This window comes from Anguilla anguilla, chromosome 15 (genome assembly GCF_013347855.1).
Source record: "Anguilla anguilla isolate fAngAng1 chromosome 15, fAngAng1.pri, whole genome shotgun sequence".
NCBI lineage: Eukaryota > Metazoa > Chordata > Actinopteri > Anguilliformes > Anguillidae > Anguilla > Anguilla anguilla.
Window position 1 is genome coordinate 32,515,209 of NC_049215.1, and position 12,611 is coordinate 32,527,819.

The following is a 12,611-nucleotide window of genomic DNA, read 5'->3' on the forward strand; positions in this document are numbered from 1 at the left end:
TCTGGTAGGTGTCTCACCGAAGTCACAGGGGGTACTCGCTGAAATATTAAAAGGGTGTTCTCTCAATAGTTGTTCAATGTCCTGAGGCAAACAGAGAGAAGCACTGTGTAAATTCAGAATCGCGCACTATTTCTAAATAACCAATGGTGGTGACTAATTAGAATCGGTACCTTGCTATGGGCAGTGAGGGAGGGGCACACACTGGCGATTGACAGCACGAGCGCCGCCCCGCCCCGCCCTTTAAGATGTTTGTGACAGCTAGCTGTCAGTACTGGAGGCTATCCCCGAGGACAGGGTCCGTACGCTGCGAAGCAGAACCGTTTTTGTTGCTCCTCTGCTTGCACTGCCAAATCGGCTGGACTTAGCGTCCCGTCCCTCGTAAGTTGCCTCTTGTCATCAGTGACCTCGTCCAAAAAAAAGCGGTGACTCCACCACCACGCCTCCGCCATTATTTATTTATTTATTTATGTTTTTCGGTTCTGGCCCGTCGCAGAACATCAATTCTGGGAAAGTAATTTTCTGCGGGCCTGCCCTGCGCAGTATCTGCATAACGTGCGGAAAACAAAGGGCTTAATCAATCTTCGCCGTCGTCCGCGGTAACCGCCGTCGCCCCGCGTTACCGCCCGATTCATATTTTCTCCCCCTTCCGGTTTTTTTTTTTTTTTTGTTTTTTTTTTTTGTGTGTGTGAGGGAGATAATTTGCAATAGCCGAGCTCATCTCTTCCACATCATCCCCACTCATCTGTAAATGGCTGAGCAAACACAATGCGGGCCCTCGCCGCGGCTCCTTTAACAGCCAAAGGACAATGAGCCCCCGGTCCCCCCCCCCCGTACCGTAAGCAGAGGAGCGACGCGACGCGCCTCGTTGGTCGAGTGGATTGTTTACCGGTTTCGCTTACCCCCCCCCCCTTAATTTCTGCATAGCCTGTCATTTCTGCGTAGCGTTTTTGGAGAGGCTTCGATTCCGTAACATTTTAACAAAGTGCATGGAGAGGGGGGCTTGTGGAGAGAGAGAGGGTGTGTGGAGTGCCGTGCGATTCAGCTCAGGGTCCTTGTTTAATTACAAACAAGCGTCGGTTGTTTTCGGCCCGGACTGACGACACCGACCGGGTCTGCCTTTTTTTTTTGCGAAGGGAGCTTCCGCTTGGGTCGGCCCGATTTAACCTCTTTTGCGGATTATTATTCCTCTAATGAGTGCAGGAGGGCCTGCAGGAGAAAGTGCTGGAGCACAAAGTGAATTAGCCGAGGTGGGACTCCAGCCGAGTTCTCGATTTCCAAGTGTAAAGTTGTAGAAATGTAAATCACAGGTTTTAATGAGAGCGGAGGAGTGACACCTCCCTCTCACCTCCCCCCCACCTCCCCCTCACCTCCCTTAATAAATACCCTTCACAGTTGGAGGCCTGAAGCTCTCAGTGAGAGAGTTATCAGACAATCTTTCATTACCAAATAGGACAGCACGGAGTGAAGTTTCGTCCGCGGTGTGGCACAGCCAGGTCTTGAGCCAGCAACCTATCCGCTTTCCGCTAGAAGTAGCTTGTCGCATCGTCCAGGAGTGGATTTGTGGAGTGGCACGTGTGCTGTCATACTTACTGTCCTCAAACCAACACCGCTGGGGGCTGCAGTTCAGGCAAGCCGTTTGGCAGAAATTGTGACCAGTGGGTTTTATAAACCTGCCAGAAATAATGTTGTCCTGAAGAGTGCAAAAAAAGCTGACCACACACCTGCAGATTGGAACCCTTCATGTAAATCCCTATCCTGAAAGATTACATGGCAAAAAAAAATAATTTCTGTTTTTCCTTTCCAAAGCAATTCCTATGTCTGCTGTGTCCTTGATGGGAAGGATTGTTCTGGGAAACCTTTATCTTATAACAATGTACACACTTTAAGTAGTTTGTACGCAGTATAATGTTGTTTATTTGCTGACGGTTTTTTTAATATGAATGTTGTGCATTTGATTTCAGGGGCCGAGTCACTGTAGTAAAGTAGTGTTAATAATTCTGATTATTTTGTTTCTGTTTTGCAGGAATTCCACGTACTGCATGAAGGTGTCCATGTCCCTGATCGTGGCGGAGAACGACACTGACCTCTGCTACAACTCCAAAATGCGCTACTTCGAGAAGGCGGAGCTGAGCAAGAGCAAGGATATCACCTGCCGAGACATCGAGGACTACACGCAGTCTGCAAAGGACCCCGAGATTGTGTGGTACAAGGTGAGAGCCTGACCATGCCCTAACCACACTCTAACCGCACCCTGACACCACACCCTGGCCACGCCCTGACCACACCCTCACTGTACCCTGACCATGCCCTGAACGCACCCTAACCGCACCCTGACACCACACCCTGGCCACGCCCTGACCACACCCTGGGGCGACATAGCTCAGGAGGTAAGACCGATTGTCTGGCAGTCGGAGGGTTGCCGGTTCAAACCCCGCCCTGGGCATGTCGAAGTGTCCTTGAGCAAGACACCTAACCCCTAACCCCTAACTGCTCTGGCGAATGAGAGGCATCAATTGTAAAGCGCTTTGGATAAAAGCGCTATATAAATGCAGTCCATTTACCATTTACCCTCACTGTACCATTTTTTTTTCAAAATTATTTTTGCCCTCACCACACCCTGACTGCACCCTTACCACGCCCTAACCACACCCTGGCCATGCTTGCTGTCATCCTGCAGACCCCCATCTCCTGGTCTGGCTTCATTGTACTGTAATTCGATTGGTATTATTTGATCATTAAAAACAACAGAATCACACTTATGCTCAATTATATATAGTTCATTTTTTTTGATTGTAGTGAAATAATTTTGAAAAAAAAAAACACCGTACAGTACTTTCATGAAACATGTCTCCAATGTCTAACGCACACACACACACACACACACACACTCTCTCTCTCTCTCTCCCGTGTGCGTGTCAGCATGTTTATTTATGCGCCGAGCTTCTGTGTGTTTTTGAATAAATGTCCCGCTATTATTGTGTTTCCCTTAATCACCGTGCTGTGTGAAACACCCCCCCCGGCCTGTGGGTTTGTTTCATTCTGGGTCCTGCTGAAGAAAACCTTACCTGCTAATTGCACACCGCCCTGTCGTGAGGCTGCCGGGGGTCAGAGCAGCAGTGGGGGTGGGGGAGAGAGGGGGGGGGAGTCATGGCTGAATCATATTCATCCTTAATGTGACTCAGCAGGGCCTGTGCACGGAGGTCTTTCCAGGTCTGTGTGATTATGCAGGAGATCAGGAGGTAGGGGACCACCTCCTTATAGTGTGACCCCCCTTATAGTGCCCCCTGATTATGGTGTGACCTCCTTATTGTGCTACCTCCTTATGGTGCCACCTCCTTGTAGTCTGACCTCCATTTAGTGCCACCTCCTTATAGTCTGATCTTATAGTGCCACCTCCTTATAGTATGGCCTCCTTATTATGCCACCTCCTTAGAGCGTGACCTCCTTAAATTGTGACCTCCTTATTCTGCTACCTCCTTATAGTGCCACCTCCTTATAGTCTGACCTCCATTTAGTGCCACCTCCTTATGGTCTGATCTTACTGTTCCACCTCCTCATAGTGTGACCTCAGAAGCCCACAGAGTCAGGTCCCTTCCTAATATCTGTGCTCCTGCTGAGAATGCTAAACTCCAGGAGTTCCACCCCCCCTATCCCCCCCCCCACGCCCCCCTCCCGCTGTCGTGTGATTCTGCAGTAGGTGGCTTCTTATCTGGCAACCCAGGCGTGAGGCTCCTGAAGACTGGGCTGCCAGATAAGCAGAGGCCTCTGACTCACTTGGGTTTCCCTTAAATTCTTTATCTCTCCTTGGGTGCTCCCCCCTTTTTCCTTTTTCCTTTCCAATTTGGAAGATTTTTTGGCTTTTACACCACAGAACACACTGCGCTACTGTAGCACGAAAGCCTGTCAGAGGTGTTTGTGTGTGTGTGTGTGTGTGTGTGTGTGCCTGGGGGTGTCATTTGTCTGCCTGGGGTGGCATGTGTCTGCCTGGGGGGGGGCATGCGCCTGCCCGAGGGTGCCTATGATATGATTGAAAGGACACAATACAGCTGAGTACTTCCAGATGGGGTCCCGTCCCCCCCTCCCCGTCCCACACACTGAGCACCCCTCATTACAAGGTTAATGGCAAAGCCCAGGGACGGGTCTGCCTCATGGTGAACCACCCTGACCAGCATGAGAGGCCAGTCCACTGTCACCGGGGAGACCCAGCCTCAGCACACACACAAAGCTGCTCACGTCTACTGAAAATGGAGGCCGTGGATCTCCACGCTCCCAGACTGGCGGCGTTGGAAGCTGGCAGGAAGTAGGCAATAGCAGCAGTAAAGAGGCCATGCTTCATTAAGCTTCGTTTAAATTCATTTCGAATGAGGATCTGCACACGGGCCTAGCTGCACACAACTGTAGGCACCCATGTGTTTTAAGTGTCAAGGCAGTGGAAGGATTCTGTATTTCAGTTGTACGCAGTGCACTGGAGTTATCGGGGGAAAATGAAGCCCTCGTAGAACTTTCGTAAGCATTACATAACACCTGTCTTCACTCAGCATAATTGCATAATACACAACATCGTAACATGTTCTTAATGCACGCAGCGCTTTTAGCAAAGCACACTCTAAATATTGGATTCAGAATTGTCGCTGTGTTCTTGACGCGTGTCACAAGCAGTAAAATGATGTCATGACTTATGTTATGACAGGTACTAGGTGACTCTTTGCAGCACTGTGTTGTTTTTGTGGAGTATTGATCAAGTGAAGTTGTTTAAAGGGTGTATTCCTGCCTTTTGCCCAATGCACGCTGGGATATGCTCCAGCACCCCCGCAACCCTGCCTAGGATCAGAGGGTATAGATAATGGATGGATGGACCCTGCCCAGGATAAGCGGGTATAGATAATGGATGGACCCTGCCCAGGATAAGCGAGTATAGATAATGGATGGATGGACCCTGCCCAGGATAAGCGAGTATAGATAATGGATGAACCCTGCCCAAGATAAGCGAGTATAGATAATGGATGGACCCTGCCCAGGATAAGCGAGTATAGATAATGGATGGATGGACCCTGCCCAGGATAAGCGAGTATAGATAATGGATGGATGGATGTTCATGTAAAGTGTGGCCCAAACCTCAGCAGCTCTGCAGTGTTGTCTATTGCATTTTATTCCCATAGGAGTGCAAGTCCAAACAGTGGAGGGAAAGCATTTTGCTGAAGAAGGACACCCTCTCCATCCGCGAGGTCCACGAAGACGACATTGGAAATTACACGTGCGAGTTACAGTTCGGAACCTTCGTGGTGCGGAGGACCACTCAGCTGACGGTCACAGGTAAGGAGCGCGCACACCTGACTGCGCGAAAGTTTCTCTTCCTCTCAGCTCTTTCGCTTCTCTCAACTTTGAGGGGAGGACAGTTGAGTTTTACGCTCGTGTTTATTTTAACCGTGTTTATTTTAAACCGAACCGCGGTGGTGGTGGCATTCGTGTTTTTTTTTTACTGTTTGAAGGTTTCTTTTGTTGGCGAGTATGGTCTGTCACCTTGTCTTTTTTTTTTTGAGAGATTGTGTGATTGCGATCTCTCGGAGTAATAACGCGGGGTTTGCGACAGCCGTCACGATAATGGAAGAGGACGCGTCGAAAATAAAGAGGCCGGCAGACTGAGACAGACGGGACGACGGGCCGTCCGCTCGCGCGTCCTGATTACGGTCTGTTTGCCGAAATAGACTTTGACGTCTTTGTAATGCCTTTTTAAATCACTGTTTTTCTGGCGGAGCTGAGGTTTTTTTTCGGCCCGAGCGGCTGTGTTCGGCCATTTCTGCCGCCGCGTTTCCAAACGGCCCAGCCCGCGTCAGAGCGCGTTACAGGGGTGACATCAGAGCTGTCAGTCCGTGTCCGTGGAAACAAACACGCACCGCCTACTCTCGTACCTGCAACTACAGACGGGGGGAGAAGGAGAAGGTGCGCAGAGCATATGTTTTTTTTTTTTCAGTTTACACAACGGGGTCTTCAAAAGAAGTAATCAAGTGGTCAAGTCGGAAACGGCTCTAAATTGGCAACCTTTTGTTTAAAAAGATGTTCGATGTTAGCTGGGCACCAGCCCTCCGGCCCAGCAGCTGTGTTACGCTGGAAGTGTGCATCAGCGCAGGTGGCTAAATTTGACCTCTGACCTCACGGTTGTAATTTTCTGCTGGAAGCGCAGAGTTTCTGTCTGGCCCGAATTAGCCCCGGGTTAGCGCAGCGCGATCCGCTGACAGACTGCTGCTGAAATGTCTGAGCTTGAACTGGCTCTGGAAACTGGGACCGTTGCTGAAGGAGACTTCGAGCAGATGTTTGGGGACTTTTGTCTTTGCGTTTCCAGGTGTGTCTGAATTGCGATCGACGCCTTAATCGATCGAGCTGACGGCAGCTGAAATGTAGCCTTTCAGAAGTTTCATAAGGCTTATTTACAGGAGGCACGATATTCTCAAATGTAACGTTGGTCCAATTAACTGTTTTTCGTTAGCTCAGACATACAGCTCTAATAACATCACGTCTTCTAGCTTTTCATACGCCGGCTGCATTTTTACATTGATTTTTTATTTTATTTTTTATTTTGTGTTCACCTTTGTATTGTGGTCTGTTAACTTCTGATTTAATTTTAAACGTTTTCCTCTTTCTACAGCGTTTAAGCTGCATAAAAAAAGAACATTGGCCCTGACAGAAAAGCGTTCAATCATTTTTTTTTGTCAGTGTGGCGGGTAAAAGAAGAGGAAAGCGGGGCGCTTGTTTAAAGGAGTGCTAAATTTTTAATGCACCAGCCATAGCGGATGGGGTCAGGGGTCAATCGCTCTGTTTGTAATTTACTGCTATCTGATTATCATTTATTGTCCCCTCTGCAAACATGGAAGCCGGATTCTGTTAAAGGCCAATTTCGCCAATCAATCACATTCTTGGCCCCCACCAGATCTTATCTCAAACCGTTTCTCTCTCTCTTCACTATTCATTAGCCTTATTTCTTTTTTTTTTTTCGCTGAAAAGGACAGGCAATTACAGTCTTGGTGATTATGCTAAACAGTAAACATCAATATCATGCATTCATACACACAGACCCCCCCCCCCCCCTCCTCCCCACACACACACTGATCAGAGAGCTGGGGGAGCTCGTCTTCATTTGATAAACGGTGCTGTCAATTATCTTAGTGCAGCGGCATGATTGCTACTGATTTCTCTCTGCTGAAGGGAAGACGAACAGTAGCGACTGTCAGTTACTGATGATGATATTGCTGTGTGCGTAACACAGCAGCGGCAGCGTGTGGGCTTCCGGACTGAGGGGGGTTGGGGGGGGGGGGGGGGGCGGAGGGACGGGAGACATGGAGCCGAGAGGCTGGTCTCGCCCGGTTGAATTCGGCAGTCTGGGGGGGGGGGGGCGGGCGACACCAGCCTCTCGGCTCCATGTCTCCCGTCCCTCCGCCCCCCCCCCCCCCCCCAGACTGCCGAATTCAACCGTAGCTGTGGCTGCCGTCCTGTTTCGAGATGACGCTTGATTCGTGCGGACCTAAGTAAATCAAGGAGATAATTGTCGTGGCACTGTGTTTCGGAAGGGGCTGCGAAAATGTTTAAAACGAATAAAGCACTTCTCACGTGGCACTGCTGTGAGATCCATCATATGGAGATGGAGTGTTAAATATCACTCACTCGCGCACATGCGCTTGCACGCACGCACGCACACACACACACGCACACGCAAGCGGGCACATTAAAAAATCCATCAGCGAGACTTTTATTTAAGGTTTATTTAAGCAGCAGAGCTCGAACGCGCAGGCCTCCGAGCGCTAAACGTGGTTTTTTTTCTCGCTAGCGCAGTAAATCAGCCGTAGATTATGCGGTGGAAGGTAAGTGCGCGCGCGCCCGAAAGATATGTATATGTTTCCCTGAGCAACACGCAATAAAAGCAAAATGCATTAAGAGAAAACAAGACGGAAAAACCTGGAATCTCTGTGGCCTTTATTCCCAGATAAAGCCCTCGAGAGAGAGACGCGGAATAATCCCCGCCCGCTCAGTTATCAAACGCGCTTTCGTATTCAATTATCACGCCGCCGGCTCCTCGAACCGCCGCGAAGCCACGATTATCTGCTGTTCACGCGCACCCCGGCGTAGATTAGGCTTATTACCGCGAGTCACCGCGTCTGACCGCCGCCTTCAATCAAACATCTGACTCCTTAGACATTGAACTTTTTTTTTTTTGTTTTTTTGTTTTTTTTTTTGTTCAATTAAAGGGATTGGCTGGAACGAGGATAAATGTACAAGCCACCACACTACAGGCCAGTCACAGGGGGGGGGGGGGCCACATCACCTTTAAGGGCCACAGTGACTTGTAGGTACCCTGTAACTGGCTGTGGTAAAATTCCACTGGTCTGTGATCAGGGCCAGTATTCATATAAAGGCTTTAGGGCCAGGGAGCCTTATTGGCTGACTGTTGTACAGGCTGTGGAATAGGCATTTTAAGCGTTCATTTTGCATAAATATGTATTTAATTTATAATATACTTGTGAGAATCAGTGTACAGTCCTGCAGATATGTGGGAAGCATTGTGCCGTGAAATATGAGTCATTTTATATGAAGAGCTAAAAGATATAATATTTGTAATGTACTCTTTTCTATTAACCTCTGAAATGATGAAACGCTTAATTATGTCGCTGCGTGCTTGATCGCTTTGCAACCCGCCCCCCCCCCCCCCCCCCCACCTGCTCAATATTTACCCAGGCACTTAACCGCAATTATCTCCATTGCTTCATTTTCTTTTCTTTTTTTTGGGGGGGGGGGGGGGGGGGGTGGTGGTTTGGGGGAGCAACGTTTCCATCGCTTTTCTATGGCCCATCACATTATTGGTGAAGGAAATTTAAAACAAAAAAGTCCTGTTAAATTTAACGAGCTCGCCGTCAGTCGAGAACTCGGGGCGGGGGGGGGCTTGAGCCCCTACCCCTCAAATTGTCCGTGCACGCCCCTGCTCAAACCAGCCTGGCAACGTTACGCACGCTCGACAGGGATGTGGCCTTTCGCTTCTCTGTGTGAAAACTTCCGTGATCAAAGTTTAATAATGAAACACCTCGGCTGGGAGGCTGTAGTGGCTTTGAGAGGGAAGCGCCCCCTGGTGTCTGACTTGCGACACTGCTCTTTGTGTGCTTCTAATTGCTTGGCAGATGGCCTGTGGGAAGGGTTGGTCTTTTATACCCCAACTGTTTCTCCATTATTTTAAAGGAGAGTACAGCAGCTATGCTGTAGTCACGGCCAATGCGGAAGGAGCCAAAAATCTTTATCCATGATCTTGTTACTTACCCGTACAAAACGGTTAACTATGACAGTGTAGTGCAATGGGTAGGGAACTAGTCTTGTAACCAAAGGTCGCAGGTTCGATTTCCAGGTAGCGAACGCAATGTAAATTCTGTGTCAAGAGTTGTTTAAGTCGCTCTGGATATGAGTATCTGCTGAATGCCTGTAATGTAATTACTGTGGTAACGTTAGCTTTGAAATTGATTCGGAATGTGTTGCTGATCTTTGAGCTGAGATTTAGGCTCAGCTGTTCTGCTGGTCGTCAGATAGCCGTTAATTGCTTGCTGCTAACGGCTTCTCGCTGGCCGGCTGGTATCACAGTCACGATACTGTGAACTGGCCGTCGCAGAAAAGCGCCGCGGCGTCTCCTGCGCCTTCCTTAATTCCGCTTGAAACGTGCGGAAGAGGCGAGCGGGCCCGGCAGCCTGAATCCGGCCTGAGGCCCAGATCAGGGGGGGTGCAGATTTTCGGGGGCCCCCCCCGTCCACACACACAGTAGGTAAGCGGCGCAGTTCGTACAGCACCAGGTGCACAAACAGACGCTGCTTACAGAGCCGGTGTGTAAACTGCAGGTACGGCCAGCCGAACAGGCTCCCCGGGCGTTCCTGTTCTCGCTGATCAACGCCAGGCGCCTTTTCGTTGAGGCGGTCTGCTTGTGACCGGGGCAGATTAACCTTTATTTTGAGGGTTATTTGGTCTTTTTTGAAATGGTGACCTACAGGGAGGAATGGGCTCCTGCTCCTCCTAGAAGTGGTGAGGTCAGTCATCTCCGTTATCTGACAGATGTGCGAAGTGCCACAGAGTCTGGTGGTGGACGGTCGCGTCACCTTGTAGTTAAATGGTAAAATGCAGCAAAAAAATTAAAAATTTGCTGCTGTCCCCTTGCCGGCAAAATATTTGTGAGATGACTTCCTGCTGCACAGTTCTGTGTTTTCTTCTGTCTAGCTTCCTGGAACAGTGTCTCTTCAGCGGGAGGTACTTATTCAGTCTTATTTAGACTTAGAGAAGATTCCTGCTTTATATCTTTACTGCTGAACAGAGAAATAACGTATAATACAAAACCAGCCCAAATCTGTGTTCTGCATTGCGAGATGTATTATTTACCTGCGAATAGAAATGATGCATTACATTTTTCTCAGCTTTTTTTTCTCTCCCCACTTTCTCTCCCCACTCCCAGTGAACAGAGAAACTGATGTTTACGAAGAGTAAAATGACAGATAAATTCACTTACACACCCCGTGGAAACGAGCGGAGAAGGCGAGAAGAGGTTCGCCCTCCTTTTAACGGAGAGATAGAGAGAGAGAGAGAGAGAGAAAGAGAGAGAGAGAGAGAGAGGGAGCAGGGCTCTTGTGAACCACACGCGTGGTGCTGCTCTCGCTGTTCCGCGCTCCTCCTCCTATCTCGGGCCCCTCTGCGTTGTCACTTTCGCTGTTAAATGGATTTCTCCGGGCCGGAGTATCAGTAAGATGTAATCTAATCCAATTTATTTTCAGAGCTTTGACCGGAGACATTTGTAAAAGTCCTCCCACCGCCGTCAGACGCCGTGGAGGAACGGGCCCCCCCGTGTGTGTGGGGGCCCCTTTTTTACTCCCCGGCTCCTACTGTGTTTTACTGCGCTTCTCCTGTAGCCAGGACACACACACACACGTCAAACGGGGAGGTGTAAACACACACACACACACACACACACCGATCAAACGGGGAGGTTTAAACACACACACACACACACACACACACACACACACCAATCAAACAGGGAGGTTTAAACACACACACAGATATGGCTGAAGGACGCATCGCTTACCCTGGGAGGCCGGTCTGGAGTCGATTTCGTTTCAGTTCAGCCTATTCAGTGCTGTATGAATGAGGTCATCGTGCTGTACACATGAGGTCATCATGCTGTATGCACGAGGTCATCATGTTGTCTGCATGAGGTCATCATGCTGTATGCACGAGGTCATCATGTTGTCTGCATGAGGTCATCATGCTGTATGCCCGCGGTCATCATGTTTCAGACATGAGGTCATCAAGCTGTATGCACCAGGTCATCATGTTTCAGATATGAGGTCATCAAGCTGTATGCACCAGGTCATCATGTTTCAGACATGAGGTCATCAAGCTGTATGCACCAGGTCATCATGCCGTATGCATGAGGTCATCATGTTGTCCACATGAGGTAATCATGCTTTACGTACAAGGTCATGATGAATGAATGATGGAAATCGGACGCTCACCCAACAGGTGTGTCTACCTGTGGGAACACGTTTGCCGGCCGAGGGGGGGGGAGGGGGTGGGCTCGTGCGGGCGCTCTGCCCAGTGTCCGGGTCCTTCAGCAGAGCGAGCCGTGCCAGTCGGGCGAGGAGCGCTGAGCTCCTTCCATTATTAATGCCCTGTGTACGCATCCGTGGGTCACGTGGTATCGGAGAGCCTCTGATCTTCAGCGCCCCTTGTTGCTTGAGTGGAGATCAGAGGGAGAATGGGGCCGTGTTAAATGCGGCGTGGGGGGGGGGGCGTGTGGGGGGGGGGGTTTGAGAGCAAACACTACATGCTCCAGCTTCTGCGTACACTGAGGCCTCCACACTTACTGCTGGTGCTGTTTCAAACGGCTCTAACGCGGCTCTAACGCGGTACCAAGCACCGCAGAGGACCATGGGTAGGGTTTGATGTCTTGCAGAGGGACGTTGATTACGCTACCCCCCGTTCTTATCAGCTGCTAGAACGTGGGGAGATTCCTCACGAAACTCCAATTCCCAGCAGGCCCTTTAATGTGACGCGCCACTCGCCTTATTGGTGGCAGCAGTGGGATACTGGCTTTGGATGTAATTCGTCATTTTTTATTGGAACTGGGATTCCCCATGTTTCAGGCTTGGTTAAAGGGGAGGGCAGGCATAAACAGCCCTGCCGAAGGGATCTGCGGTTTCAACAATAGGGCAGACCACCACTCCAAACCTCAATGCAGAGAGACAGAAACTACAATTCCCATCCTGCATCTCCAGAAAGCCAGCTCTTCCCTTCCCCACCGAGCACCAGCTCAGCCACAGATCCACCAATTGGGTGGCCCCGCACCCCTGCACCCCATGTGGCCACGCCCCTGCAGACAGATCCACCAATCGGGTGGCCCCACACGCCTGCTCCCCATGTGGCCCCACCCTGCAGAGGCCCTCCAGGGGCCCTCAAGTGTTAGTGGTGCCACAGTGGCTGTTCCTCTTATATAAACGCTCTGATCTGTGTGAAGCTCCCTCCCAGGGGGTATTGCCTGTGCCATGTCTCCCTGTCCATTATGGAAGTCTCTACTCTGGGTCCCTCTGAAGTACTCTCAT

General features: G+C 49.9%; 1 protein-coding gene across 1 annotated transcript in view; it reads left to right on the top strand.

Annotated features, from left to right (window-relative positions):
- Positions 1 to 12,611, top strand: part of il1rapl1a (interleukin 1 receptor accessory protein-like 1a) — a 239,425-nt gene that overhangs the window by 139,916 nt on the left and 86,898 nt on the right. Inside the window, exons 4-5 of the mRNA XM_035394324.1 lie at positions 2,024 to 2,210; positions 5,160 to 5,313. Coding sequence (XP_035250215.1) covers positions 2,024 to 2,210; positions 5,160 to 5,313 — 341 coding nt within the window. The remainder of the gene's footprint in view (positions 1 to 2,023; positions 2,211 to 5,159; positions 5,314 to 12,611) is intronic.